This window comes from Sander lucioperca, chromosome 20 (assembly GCF_008315115.2).
Source record: "Sander lucioperca isolate FBNREF2018 chromosome 20, SLUC_FBN_1.2, whole genome shotgun sequence".
Classification (NCBI taxonomy): Eukaryota; Metazoa; Chordata; class Actinopteri; order Perciformes; family Percidae; genus Sander; species Sander lucioperca.
The window spans coordinates 27,392,724-27,406,561 of record NC_050192.1 but is presented as its reverse complement, the minus strand read 5'-3'; the positions used below and the strand labels follow the sequence as shown (position 1 = coordinate 27,406,561).

Here is a 13,838-nt window from a genome sequence, read left to right as displayed (position 1 = left end):
TTTGCAAATTTGTCACTGCAGGAAGGGGCAGTAGCTACATGCTTGTTGGAAAAACATAAAAACAAGGGCAAAGTTTGAAGTTTAAAATTAAACCATGATTTAATCAGGTTTAAACATGAATCCTTGTTGATGTAATCCAGCCTTATTCCTTCATGAAGCCTGCTGTGTTATCTCCATTTACCTTCTGTGTGTGACTTATATGATTACATTAAACAAATGAAAAACGACTCGTCCTCTATTAGTGGTCCCGCATCACAGTGTCTGTATCCAGCTTTTCAGGGGTCTACTGGACGCCACTCAGCAATCAGACAGAGCAGCTTTTGTCTGATACATCTTAGCAAGCAACTAGCTTAATTGGAGTCACAAGTATAGACAGTCTATGGAGAGTTTCAGGCTGCAGGCTTGTTGGGGCTGCAACATTTCTACCTCTGCTGGACCATAATTCAAGTCAAAACATAATCTTTGCAGCAGGGTCTGGGGAAGTATACAAGTATTCTAACGCAATATGGAGAGCCGGCACTGTTTCCTGCTACTGTGCACACTTAGTTTAGCGCTGGCCTCTAGAGGGGAGACAAAAAATGATGATGGCATCGACTTTGTCAGCTTCCTGAGACGTATCTACCCCGGGCTGCTGGTGAGAGACGAGCCGTTCATCATCAACAAAGACTTTGAGATAAACTCCCTCAAGGAGCTGGGACGCCCTGAAGTCCTCTCAATCACAGAGCAAACCAAGGGCAAACCAGTCAATCAGGATACAAACGGGGCTGCTGGACCTGTAGTATTAACCAAAGATGGCCAGATCAAGGGGATTACGGTGGACAAGGCCCATATATTCTATGGGATACCGTATGCAGACCCCCCGGTTGGGGCTTACCGCTGGAAGCCCCCCAGACCTGTGAGTCCTCGGCCGGGGGTTTACGATGCCTCCTTCCCCAGGGCGTCATGCATGCAGGCCTGCAGCGGACCCATCACTGAGGAGTGTCCTCGGATAGTAAGAAACAACGCAACTTTTCACTTATTTACATGTTGTGGTAATATTTCACTTTAAGATGTAATAACATGGTTGGTATTTTGGCACAGAGTGACTCACAGCGAGAGCAACTGTTTTACCTGCTAGATGACCAACATTAAAGGTGACAGTTGTACTAAGGGGACAGAAAAGGTTCTTAGTGCTCTGAAAACAGATTCAAGTTTTAGTTATTAAAACCTCTTAAAGTCAAAGATATTGTGGATGCATAAATCTGGTTGATAGTGGACGGAGCTAAAGAGCCACCATTTTTTTTTTAATAGTGTGAGCTATGTCATGGATGTACAGTATTACAAGAACTGCATTCTGGACTCCAAGATGGTGCCTATTCATTCCAATAAAGGTTAAACAGTGTATGCCACAAGTGTTACTCTCTTTTTGGTGTGCTTCCACATTGTGTGGCTCATGTTACATGCATAGTAACATCTCTCCCTGCAGGGCCGTAGCCAGGATTTTACAAATACTGAGGCCATGAGTCCAGTTCCCCCAATACACCAAAAACATCTCTAAAATAGTGATTATTTGTATTGAGGTTTAAAGGTCTATTGTGAAGGAAATACTAAAACTTTAATTATATTATCTTTTAAAAAAAAAAACCACATTTAAATATTTTGAATCTAAAAATACTTTAATCAGCTTAAAGAATATCTACCATGTCTTGGGTTTTTTTACTTTGACTTCCCCCAGGTTGCTAAAAAATGTCCTCAGTGGTAATTAATAAGATAAAGAATTGGTGCAGTACCACAGTTGATCACTGGGACAAACCAACAGTAAAGCTGCATTCATGTCATAATATTCAGGCTTTCATTATGAGCAGCTATGTTGAAAAATGTCAGCCTGCTGGTTTTAATTTTGAGTTTGAGATATTGGGAATTTCTGGCAGCTAAAATATCTCCCGCTTGGTAAAAATAAGTGTCAAACAAGCCAGTCACAAAATGGCTGCAAAACCACCACAGCTAGGAGTTACATACCGTTGATTAAGCTAATTTAAAAGGAGCAATACACTGTATCTGGTTTCACTTATTAAGAAACGGATACATATAAAGTAGTTCATTGACGATATTTGAATAGTGTAACTACAAGGCTAGCAGTGGGGTAACCATCTTGTAATATTGTGGGAATTCACTTTCAAGTCAGAATATCGAGAAGTTTTCTAATTGTGTAAAGGCTGACTTACGGCTCCATATAAACTAGCTAACTGGAAAACGTAATGATCAAAGGAATTCTGGTCAAATTATCAGCCTAAAAACTATAAACTGCATCACTGACCATCCATTTTATGATGTTAGGTTGGGTTGGCAGGCTAGCTAAATAGCTAGCAAGCCTGTTAACTACGGCTAGTTTGAACCTGGATGGCTGAGTTGTATATTCTCAGTTAGTGAAAGAAAATTGCTGACACTTACTGAACTAAATAAACTATTATCTCTCAAAAAGGTCAGTGAGGACTGTCTCTACCTCAACATCTTTGTACCTCTGGATGTGAACTTCAGCTCCCCTCTGGGAAGCCCACTGCCTGTCATGGTGTGGATCCATGGTGGGGATTTCATCGCTGGCTCTGCCTCCAAGCCACTATACGATGGACGCTTCATCAGTAACCTAACCCACACTGTTGTTGTAAGCCTGGAGTACCGACTGGGTATGGAAGTTTGTTGGTATTTCGCTTTTATTGGACCTATTCCACGGTAATAACATGTAAAATTCTATATTCGAAAAAAGGCCTTATTCGGAATATCCGAACGGAATATGCTGTTTAAATGACCTAAATGATGATCAAATTTGGAATAATAGTGGAATAAAAACGTGCATGTAAGCGTACTGTACTCACTGATTGCTTGTGAACTGCGGTCAAACTGTCAAACTAGGCAGCGCTGATCAAATACGAATCAACAATCTGTTACTGCATTGCCTGTTTCTCTTCTCAATTGTTTTCAGAAAGATCTTGGAGTTACTGTTTAGCTGTAAAATGGGAATGTTTGTGACCAAGTGCAGCCAAAACCAAGCACCGCCTGACCAGTCTACGCGCCCGACGTGCTGAAGCAAATATTCTCATTTTACAGCTAAACAGTAACTAAAATATGTTTCTGAAAACATTGGCAATGCAGTAACATAGTCTTGATTCATATTTAATCAGCGCTGCCTAGTTTGACAGTTTAGGAGCAGTCGTTGACACTGCGTTACAGGCTCCTCGGCTCTGATTGGTTGTTTTCTTTTCGCCATTAGGAGCACCAGGAAAAGGCAGAGGAACAGGATTTTTTTTTTCACAGATCATCTGATTCACGTAGTACTGTCAGGATATACTGACAGTTTGTGCAAATATGACAAAATGTTATTTGTATGAAAGTGACCAACTGTAGCTTTAATAGCCTTTTTCTAAATTGTACTGTATGTGCAGGGATAAAGGGAGGAAGACCTTTAGCACTAGAGTTGGTAAAGGCAACAAGCAGGCATCTCATGGTAGACATTAGTTAAAATAATGGTGGTGTGTTTATTGTGGAGTGCATGTGTGTGTCTGCCGGTCTGTGTGAGACAGTATGTGGCTGGCTAATGCGTCCGTGTCATTATCTTAAATGACCGAGCCTGTTGGTAATTACTCTGCTTTCCTGCAGACTGAAAACAGGAGCAGAGATATGTGGATGGTAATTTGGAAAATGAATGTCTTGCTGGAGTCAATTATGTCTGATCATGTGAATTTCTGCATGATTTAAGGTGCTTTTGGGTTCCTTGTGTCGGGTAAGGACCTTCACTCCTCAGCTGCAGGGAATTATGGGATCTTGGATCAGCAGGCGGCTCTTCTTTGGGTCCAACAGAACATTCCAGTGTTTGGAGGAGATCCTAGCAAGGCAAGCACACGCACGCACGCACTAACCTTAAAGAAAGAAAAACATCTCTATTTTGCTTTGTGTTCGTTTTATAATGTTAAAATCTGGCACAGGCCCAGGGGGCCATAGGGTCAGGGGCACTGACTCAAAAATATGATGAAAAAGCACACAAAATGGTCTCAAAGAGATGTTATGCCCCCTAATACATACAAAATGACTACACATAGACACAAAATGACTACAGAGATGCAAAATGACCACTAAGAGATGCAAAATGACTGAAAATAGATACAAAACTAACAAAAAGGTACACGTAACGATGGCCATTGACCCAAAATGACTACAAAGAGACACAAAGTTACTACAAAAGATGCAAAATGACTAAAATAGATGGAAAACAGCTGCGAAGAGATGCAAAGCAACCACTAAATGAGCACAAAGGGATACAAAACAACTAAAAGTAGACTCTTTGAGTTTGGGTGTCTTGTACCCTTGACAGGGTGGGGGGGGGACCCCTCTTGCATGCCTGCATTATCTCTACATTGTCTCATAATCCGTCCATGTGTGCCATGCTGTTTAAGCCAAAATGTCACCCAGTACAGTGTGTTGTCAATTCGGAGAATGACGGCTGGTGTTACACAGTGAAACTGCTGTATACTGTATATCAGTGGATTCCAACCTAGAGGTCAAGATCCTGAAGGGGGGTTATGATTATTTTGTCTGACTTCTCTTGCTTTTTACTGTAAAACAATGTAATTATTATTTTATATTATTTTATAATTATTATTATTTAATTTTAGGACTCTAGAAAGTATTGACATTCATTAATCTGAGAAAGGAATACCACTCTATGGTTGAACAGCTTGTAACCTGTGATGGATGACTGATGGTTGCTTTTAATGCCAAGCCTCTGTGTTGTGTTTTTGTCAGGTGACACTTTTTGGGGAGAGTGCAGGTGCTCAGTCAGTGAGTCTTCACCTGATGATCCAGAGCAGCCAGCCTCTGTTTAAACAGGCCGTCCTGCAAAGTCTGCCCTTCTCCATCCCTCTGAAGACCAGGTGAGGAACCATCGGCTCAGGGTCGGCATGGTTACTGATTTGTGCCTGGCTGGCTACAAAACATGGTGGAGCTGTCAAAGTATTAGGTTTCCTTTTTTTCTAAGATAGAAGCAGCATGTGTTTTCTGGAGCTGTTGTTGTATTCAGACCTTGCAGGGATGTTCCCAGCATGCTTACAGACAACTTCAAGCTGAACTGTAATTTTGCATTTCTGCGTCTCTTCCCCAGACACGACGCCCTGAAGCTGGGAAAAGACTTTGCTAAACAGACCAAGTGCTCTGTGAGCGACATCGTCTGTCTGCTGTCTCTCACTCCACAGGCCGTCCTGGCTGCCCAGATGAAAACAAGTAGGGCGCATCAAACACCAGCCTACCAAATTTAGAGCACCGCTCAGGGCTGCCCACACAGTTACATAAGAAGGCAGGATATAGTATGTTTATCTGCAAAAGATGATGAAAAACATTATTTTTATCTGGAGCTGTGGCATACTGGATAACTAAATTACAAAAACAGAGGAATAGCGGGCCTCTGAAGGGGCAATCAGAGGGCCTTTACTGCCTCACAGCACCAAATGACTGTTATATATCTGCAGGGTTGACAGAATTATTGATCAGTATCACGGACTCTGTGATTACATATCAGTGATGAGACATTTAGCATAGCATAACTCCATCTAGTTCGTTCTGTTGGACCCTTGTCTCTAAATCATAAACCTCAGTGAAAATCAGGCTGTTTTTTTTTTTTCAATCTAACCAATGTGTTTTTGATCTCAGGTTCCAAGGTTGTGAACCCGTTCAGGTTCCTGGAGGTTTTTGAGACGTGGGGTCCATACATCGATGGGAAGTTAATAAAAGAGCAAGCTGTCACTGCCTTCCAGAAGGGCCACTGGCAGAAAGAGAAGCCGGTGCTGCTAGGTAAGAGAGACACACACAAAAACAGAAAAAAAGTACAGTACAAGATAAAGGGCTAACAATTGTATTATGAAGCAGCCTCAAATTCTGCTGATGGACTAAGTACATTTTGTCAAGTACTGTACTTAAGTACAATTTTGAGGTACTTAATTCAAGTATTTACATTTTTGTACCACTTGATACTTCTACTTCTCTACATTGCAGAGGGGAAATGACAGAATAGGACGATTCCCAATCACTCTTAAAATGGCAAATTTGACATTTCTTTAACGCCTAATTACGGCCGCATGGTGGCCATTTTGAAGACCGTAAAACAAGACAGCAATGGCAGTTTTTATCAAATGACAGTGTTATTTAAGGTAATGGTCGCACCTAAATAAACACGTAGTTAACGTTGATATGTTTTAACCCAAACCTAACCCTTGCCTAACCCTAGTGCCTTCCATGCAGCGCTGCCTGGAATACGACGTTGGGGGCTTAAAAAAAACAAACACCGAGTTGGCCGCCTAAGAACAAACGTAAATATGAGTCGTTAGGAGCTGCTTGCACAAACGACCTATACGGTGGTTTTCTGTGCGAGGACAGTCTGAAAAAAACCCTGCAAAGACAGCAGAAACATATTGTAAGCTTCCTTCCTAAATTGACTTCCTCCTCATGTCTGATTTTACACAATTATTTTACCATTACCATCAGTTCATTCTGGTGCCTCGAGAGTAACCTCTGGCGTAGTCTCGCTTTGTGAATACTATGTGGAGTAGCCAGACCCTCCTCCAGCGCGCTTTAGAGGAGGATCTGACTACTCCACATAGCATTTGGGGATGGGAGGAAAATGTGCTCTGGTTTATTGGCATTTCTTTAAACCAATCACAATCGTCTTGGGTGGTGCTAAGCACCGGAGAAAAGCCGCGGTGCCGCTGCAAAATAGCCTCAGGAAGGAACTTGTTTTGGTGGAACACGTGTACGTTTAAAAGCTGTTTTAGTCATGCGAGAGAAAACTCAGATTGGACAGATAGTCTAGCTAGCTGTCGGGATTTACCCTGCAGAGATCAGAGGAGTTAACCATAGTCCTCAGAAATCCACTGTAGTTTAAAATGCCAACACAAAGGAAGCCCAAGGAAACGGATGAATGAGTGATAAATGAGTGAAATCCAGTGGATTTTCCGGCGGCAACAGAGCAATCCCGGAAGTGGAACGTCGAGGATATAGACTACCTCTGGCCAGTCCAGCCAGTCTCTCAGGTGTATGATTTCTGGTGGACTCATTGTGGTTCTCTTTATAACACATTTTTTCTCCAAAATCATAACAAAGCTGAAAGCAATGAACATTTTCGAGGAAACTAAGCAGCCTAGTGAATCGATGTGAAAGCTGAAGCCTCATTACTTGCTTTTGTAAATTGCCCAGAGTCATAATGGGAAGTAAACATGTCTAATTTTTACACACAAGGCTTGTGCAGATGAGGTCTACTTGTTTACATTGACTGAGGCGTTGCTTTCTGTCCTGCAGGAACCACCTCAGAAGAGGGAGTGATCTTTGCTTTTGGTATCTTCAACAAGCCAGTCTCTGCAGTGGAAAGCACCGTGTACATCACAGCCATCTTTAAACAACATGCTCTGCGGATCCTGCGCAAGTACCTGCCCCTGTACATGGACGCTGACCGCAGGGATATGCTAGCTCAGGTAAGAGGAGCTCAATTCACTGTCTTTTCATTTTAAGCATTGTAGCTGATATATAGTCCAAACTAAAGATGCAGTCATACACACATTTTAGTGAGAGCTTTCTTATGGAAACAATTAATAAGAAATTGAAGCTTCCCCACAAACATAGAAACATTTTGTTCAAACTTTGCTGTAAAAAAAGTGCTGCTGATTTGTTAGCGCACAGATAAAAATAGACATGAGGAAGTACAACGAAAAGCCGCCTTTGAAAACAGAACACATCTTCGTAGTATATAGAGCCATGATTAATTGGAATGCAATGCCTAGTCATGTCATTCAAGAAAATTGAAAATCTCAATTCAAAGTATTACTTAAAGAACATCTCCTAGCTGAGCAGTACTCTGTATTGGCTAATACTAAATGCATGCTGTTAGTATCATTGAGGGTTTTATGTGTGTGCATTTGCTTGGTCATATTATAAGTGATCAATGTTATAATCTCATCTCTACATTCTGTGAATAATTTAAACTAGGTCCTGTGTTGTAGTGTGTTGTGTTGAATGTTGTTATGTCTTGTTTTTTGGGTGGTTGTTTTTAATGTAATGATGCATGGCAATGTATAGCTGCACAAGCTTTGGGTGGACTCCAGGAAGAATAGCTGAGGCTATGGCCCCAGCTAATGGAGATCCCAATAAATTAAATCAAATCTTGAGACAGGGTCTTCAAGAGACTAAAGGCTAATTATCAAAAGTCACTTGTATTTCCTTTGCTACAGACAACTATTATTTTAGCTTGGAGTGTAAAGTTCATAGATAAATCTTCAGTTCATAGAAAGCAAAGGTACTGAAGCGAGCTGCTTTTGATCCGACTGAAGCAAATTGCATATAATTAATATTCTTCCATTTGATGTGGCTTTGTCTCTGCATCATTAGCTATACAGTGGCTGTCAGGAAACTGTCAACCAGTTTCCAGCTGGCTTACATTTAGACAGTAACGTCTAATTTGTGCGGAACATCTCGCCAGAAGAAATGCACAGTCTGTGTTGTAAATAGTGAAGCAAAGTGTGGAAAAAGGCAAACACAATTAGGCTACATTGACAGTGTAACCTGCATTTCAAGAGCTGTGTAACACACACATGCATCAATAACCACCCATTTGGGTGGTCATGCGTGGATCGATGTCCCACCCAGCCGGAGCACGGAGTGTAACGGGGACCCAGCTGTCTTCTGTGCTTTGTCTCATGAGCCTGATGGGGAATTAAAAACAATTATACTCTTTTGCTGCTGGGAATCATTTCTTTAAAAAAAAAAGGCACATTTCCTCAAGATCAGGGCAGTCAAGGAAAGACTTGTAGCTCTACATATTTGTGGGTTCTTTTCACCTCAAGAGCCATCAACTTAGTCCCTTACCTTGTATAAAAGTTCAGCATTATCACCATCAGTCAGCAGACTTTACACACTTATATGTTGCTCCTTGGCTCCTCAAACACAGCTCCTATCGTTTGCCTACAGAGGGAGCTACAACTCCAGTTTTTTCTCAAAGTCTGACTCCAAAACACACCAGAGTTTTTAATTTCTCTTCCTTAATTGGTATGAGTAAAGCATGTGGACCAACTGGAATCAGGGACTTTGTCTGTCTGAGATGCAGCCGGACTGCCAGAGGCAAGAAGGAGAAGGGGGCGAAAAAGATTTACATTTGGGCCACCGAAAATGTACTTTTGGCAACAGAATATTGGCGCTTTTCCATTATATGGTACCTGCTCGACTCGCCTCGACTCTACTCGCCTTTTTTGGTTTTCCATTACGAAAAAAAGTACCTGGTACCTGCTAACAGGTACTTTTTTTAGTACCTCCTCAGTCGAGGTTCCAAGCGAGCTGAGCCGATACCAAAAGGTGACGAAAGCAACAGATGGGGGGTGTCCTGAACAAACCCGCCATTTTTAAATAGTTTAGCCAGCTGTGGTTTTTTTTTAGCTGCCTCCAGCTTCTTCTGAAACAAAATGTGTCTTCTGGCAACAACAACACACCTTCCACGTTCTGTGTGTGTGTCACGTTAGGTCACGGCAGTTTACTGCGGCGCCGCTTGTTTTACAGTTCTGCAGAGGCTCCAGGCAGAGCTTTCGCCGTAGCCTACGTACACACACACATGCCGGCTCGACGCACACACCAGCGCACAAGTATAAACATCAGGCCACTTTTACATAGGCTACGGCAAAAGCTCTGCGTGGAGCCTCCACAGAACTGTAAAACAAGCTCAAGTGGCCTGATGTTTATACTTGTGCGCTGGTGTGTGCGTCGAGCCGGCAAGACGACCAGCCACGCTGAGGCGGTACTAAAATCTGCAACGGAAAACGGACGCACAGTGTGTCGAGTCGAGGCGAGGCGAGTAGAGTCGAGGCGAGTCGAGCAGGTACCATGTAATGGAAAAACGCCATAAGGGGCTTGGTTGCCCATGCGGCCAGTGATTAAAAATATTAGCATCTATCCCTGTTATTGTATGCAATTTAGGCAATAAAAAAGGTTGCTTTTTTCTACAAAAGGAAACCTCTTTTGTATATTTGCTATTGCTGTTTACTGTAAAGCAAAAGTATTTCTTATCCGATTACTCGATTAATCAATGGAATAATCAGTAGAATACTCGATTACTAAAAGAATCGATAGCTGCAGCACTACACATGTTTAAAGCTGCTTAAAAATAGCTCATGATGAAACAGAAGGAAAAGAAAACCTCCAGCAGTTTTCTGCTAGGCTTTTCCATGCAAAGTGCAAGGTGGAGGCCTCGGGGAGCTACAGGGGGTCAGGAGGTGACACTCCTGGACATACTTAGTATTCAGTCACAGTTCACGGTGCAGTGGAGTCTCAACCTAAGCCTGCACACATACCCCCTGCTTCTCTTCATAAAGGGAACTTCTCCAGAGGCAGCACAAATTTCAACCAGTCTGTCACAGAGGAGGCTGATATGAAGAGCTCAGCACTATGCTTCATATAGCATTTATTGGGTACATAAAAACCCAGTATCTCTGAACACATCCTAAACAACATTACTAACATGATCACCATCTTTCCAGCTTAACACACCAATCATCAGAGTAAAAAAACACTACTGTTTCTCAGTCACTGCGAGTGCAGGCAGCCAGGGATCATGGATGCTGCTGTGATATTCAACTATGATTTCACCCAGTGCCATACCTGAACACCGGTCCTCACAATCAAAAAACCAGACCGGCCCACCGGAAATTCTCCCGGTGCTCCCGATTAGCCAATCCGGCCTGTGTGTGTGTGTGTGTGTGTGTGTATGCATCAGCTTCCTACAGTCAGCCTGTTTGTTTTCAGATGTCAGATGTAGGGCTATGTGGGCGCAGGTTGTGTGCTGCTGAGACACACTGGTTTCCAGGTAACAGGCAGAATAAGACGATATACCTTCATTTTCTTTTTGCTTCCTTTTAGCTGAGAGGGAACAATAGTTTTTGCTGCTCTGCTCCCAGCCCGTCTCTATGTAGATGTCATGCTAATTAGTGTTATTCATTTTCTTTTCTACAAAAACACTGCAGAAACTAGAAGATACACTGTAAAACACAAACTTTCAACGGAGCTGAACACTTCCAAAGCAGCGTGTTTATTCTTTCTTTTTTAGCTTTCATGGTCCAAAACAAATAGCTGAATGCCGTGCCGTTTAGTTATCGATTTGGTGACTAGCACATGCAATATTATAGCAGCCATTGCTAAAACTCCCAGAGCTGGATCAGCAGCACCAAAATGTAATCTATCCAATGTTGTCATGATTATAAGCCAATGAACAACAAGTGTTAATATGTAACTTCCTTCAACAAAGGTAATTATGAAAGAAAAGACATTTATAAAAGAATAGGAAGGAACAAGTTACGTCAACTTTAATCCCATTATGAGAGAGTAAAATCCTTACATGAGTCAGTGTGGTCATGAGTGGGAGGTTTCCTGTTTTTCTTTCACGATTGGAAGGGAAAGAATATGTGATGTCAGTGAAAGAAGAGGCGTATTTGTAAGAGAAACAGCTAAAAGAAAAGAACATCCTATGTAATGTGTCTCATCTGTCTATGAAATGCACAGATACAAATTAAAAACGCCGGCATACTGTATGCAGCCTAAATTAGCCTCCTGTCTGACACTAGCAGCTCTGCGAGACTCTTAGCGGTGTTTTGAGCAAAATGATAATGTCAGCATACTAATGCGCTAACAATGGCAATGTGAACATGCTGATGGTTAGTGGGGAATGTTAACCATGTAGTCATCCTTTTTAGTTTAGCACGTTAGCATGCTAACAGAGTAATAAGCACAAAACACTAAATTCAGCTGAGCCTGATGGGACTGCATTTGTTTTGCAGGTATTTGATACATTTTGAGCATCAACCACTTCATTTCCTGCATTCTAATACATTATTACAGTATGCACCAATTTATGGTGGAAACGTTTATTTATGTGAAGGAACACAAAATTCGGGAGGCAGGTGACAGGTGACAATCAAAATTAGAAATATAATGGAATATAATGCAGTCAATCAGGGAACTGGATCCCGGATCCAAGCGCACTTGACCCCAAAGTTCAGTTTGTTTAATTAATATGAACACTGTGTACCGTACCCGGGCATGGTTGGTCGATCCGTGCCCTAGTCTACTTGAAAAGGTGGTCTAGAGTACAGTTCATGTGTACCCCCCTTCCGTTTTGCATCAGGTGGGCAAACCAACTGTACCAAAACACAGAAGTGGACTACTATTTAACCCAACTACGAGGAGTTTTTAACTGGTTATGAAATTGCTTCAATTTAATACTGATGCCACTGTATCAGACGGCAGCGCAGCCCGCCACGGACAGACAGCAGCTAGTCGGAGCTCCGGCCAGGAGCAGAGCTTCACCTCGCTGCAGCGCTGACCCCTGCTAAAGAAGGTCACCTGGGCAGCCTGACTCTGGACATAAAAACTGAGATCCCATTAGCGCCAGCTTCACGGCGGAGCGTTCAGGTCCAGTCAAAACAATGCAGCTTAGCTGGCTTATAAGCTCCAGGCGCATGCGTAAAACATAGCAGCTGTGGATGAAAAGGAAGTTGACTGCTGGAAGTCAAAGATGTTTTGGAGCTGGTGATTTTCTTTTGCCGCTGGCTAAAAGGTCTTTGGGGGGCGCCAAAAATTACTTCATGCAGTGACAAACCCTGCCCATGGTGGCACTTAAAGAAAAGTCATAAGATCCTCAAAGTCTGTTGGATTCATCTTCTGAGGAACATGAATGCCTGTACAAAATGTAATGGCAATCCAATAATTAAATATTCTGGATTAAACTGGTGACTGGCCAAGTGACAAACCAAATATGCCATCCATAAAGCCAAGCTGCTAGCATGGTTAAATATGATTTAATTTAGTTAAAATATACCTGTTGTCTGACCAGCTATCTCTCTTTCTTCCCTCTCCTCAGATCGTCACCGACTACATCTTCCTGTGTCCATCCAGGAGGTCGGCGCGTGCTGGCACAGCAGCGGGCAGCAAGGTTTGGATGTACGTGTTTGACCACGTGGCGTCAGACCACCGCGTGTGGTCAGGTCTGACCTTCTGCTACCAGCACGCCTGCCACGGCGCCGAGCTGCCCTTTCTTTTTGACTCTGCTTCGGTGGCTAACTTCACCCTGTCAATGCCAGAGAAGCTACTGTCCAATCGGATGCTGTGCTACTGGGGCGCCTTCGCCCACACTGGTGACCCTTCCTCGCGGGCCCAACAAACAACTTTCTGCCGGGAGCAGCGTCTGCCCGTTTGGCCGCGCTATTCCGACACCAGCAGCTGGCTGGTCATGAACCTGACAGTGCGTTCACATGCACAAGTGGGAACCAGGGACCATATATGTGACTTTTGGGACCATCTAGGCATCTATTAGTGAGGGGGCGGGCAGGGCAGGGAGGTGTTGACTTACTTTGCAGTAAAGTATACATGCTCCCATCTTTCTGTTCCACAGAATGTTAATCCAGTCACAAAATCTTACAGCATGTAGTTGCAGTGTTCATCACAAAATATACATTCATAAAATATGACCTTTTAGAAATCGCTACCAAGCAGCAATTATAGTTCAATAAATCGTCAGCTTTTAGAGAGAAAATGTTATTTCTATTTCCTTTCTCCAGCAACAGCTATGAGTGCACATCAGTTTTTAAAAACTGCTACAATTACTGTCATCTATTGCTCAGCAGTATGAAATGCATCTCTGGCCAAAGCCTCACCATTTTCCCCTTAACATGAGAAAGGATGCAGAAAGACAAGTTGCTCTATTTGGGGTAAATTTAGGTAAAGACGAGTTCGCACAAGTTGAAAAATATTTTAACCTGAGTGAAACATGTACTCCTATCCTAAAGCTA

General features: G+C 42.6%; 1 protein-coding gene and 1 long non-coding RNA gene across 2 annotated transcripts; one reads left to right on the top strand and one right to left on the bottom strand.

Moving 5' to 3' along the window:
- Positions 1 to 252: 252 nt before the first annotated feature.
- Positions 253 to 13,818, top strand: LOC116054693 (crystal protein). Its single transcript, XM_031306371.2, has 8 exons — positions 253 to 991; positions 2,462 to 2,663; positions 3,734 to 3,867; positions 4,777 to 4,904; positions 5,132 to 5,250; positions 5,677 to 5,817; positions 7,318 to 7,490; positions 12,911 to 13,818. The coding sequence occupies exons 1-8, from the start codon at positions 506 to 508 to the stop codon at positions 13,361 to 13,363; spliced, it is 1,836 nt and encodes a 611-aa protein (XP_031162231.1). The 5' UTR covers positions 253 to 505; the 3' UTR covers positions 13,364 to 13,818.
- LOC116054694 lies at positions 3,133 to 5,138 on the bottom strand. The gene is made up of 3 exons (XR_004106125.2): positions 5,053 to 5,138; positions 4,717 to 4,953; positions 3,133 to 3,859 (listed from the first exon to the last, which is right to left on the bottom strand). It is a non-coding gene; the product is annotated as an uncharacterized LOC116054694 (long non-coding RNA).
- Positions 13,819 to 13,838: the final 20 nt, after the last annotated feature.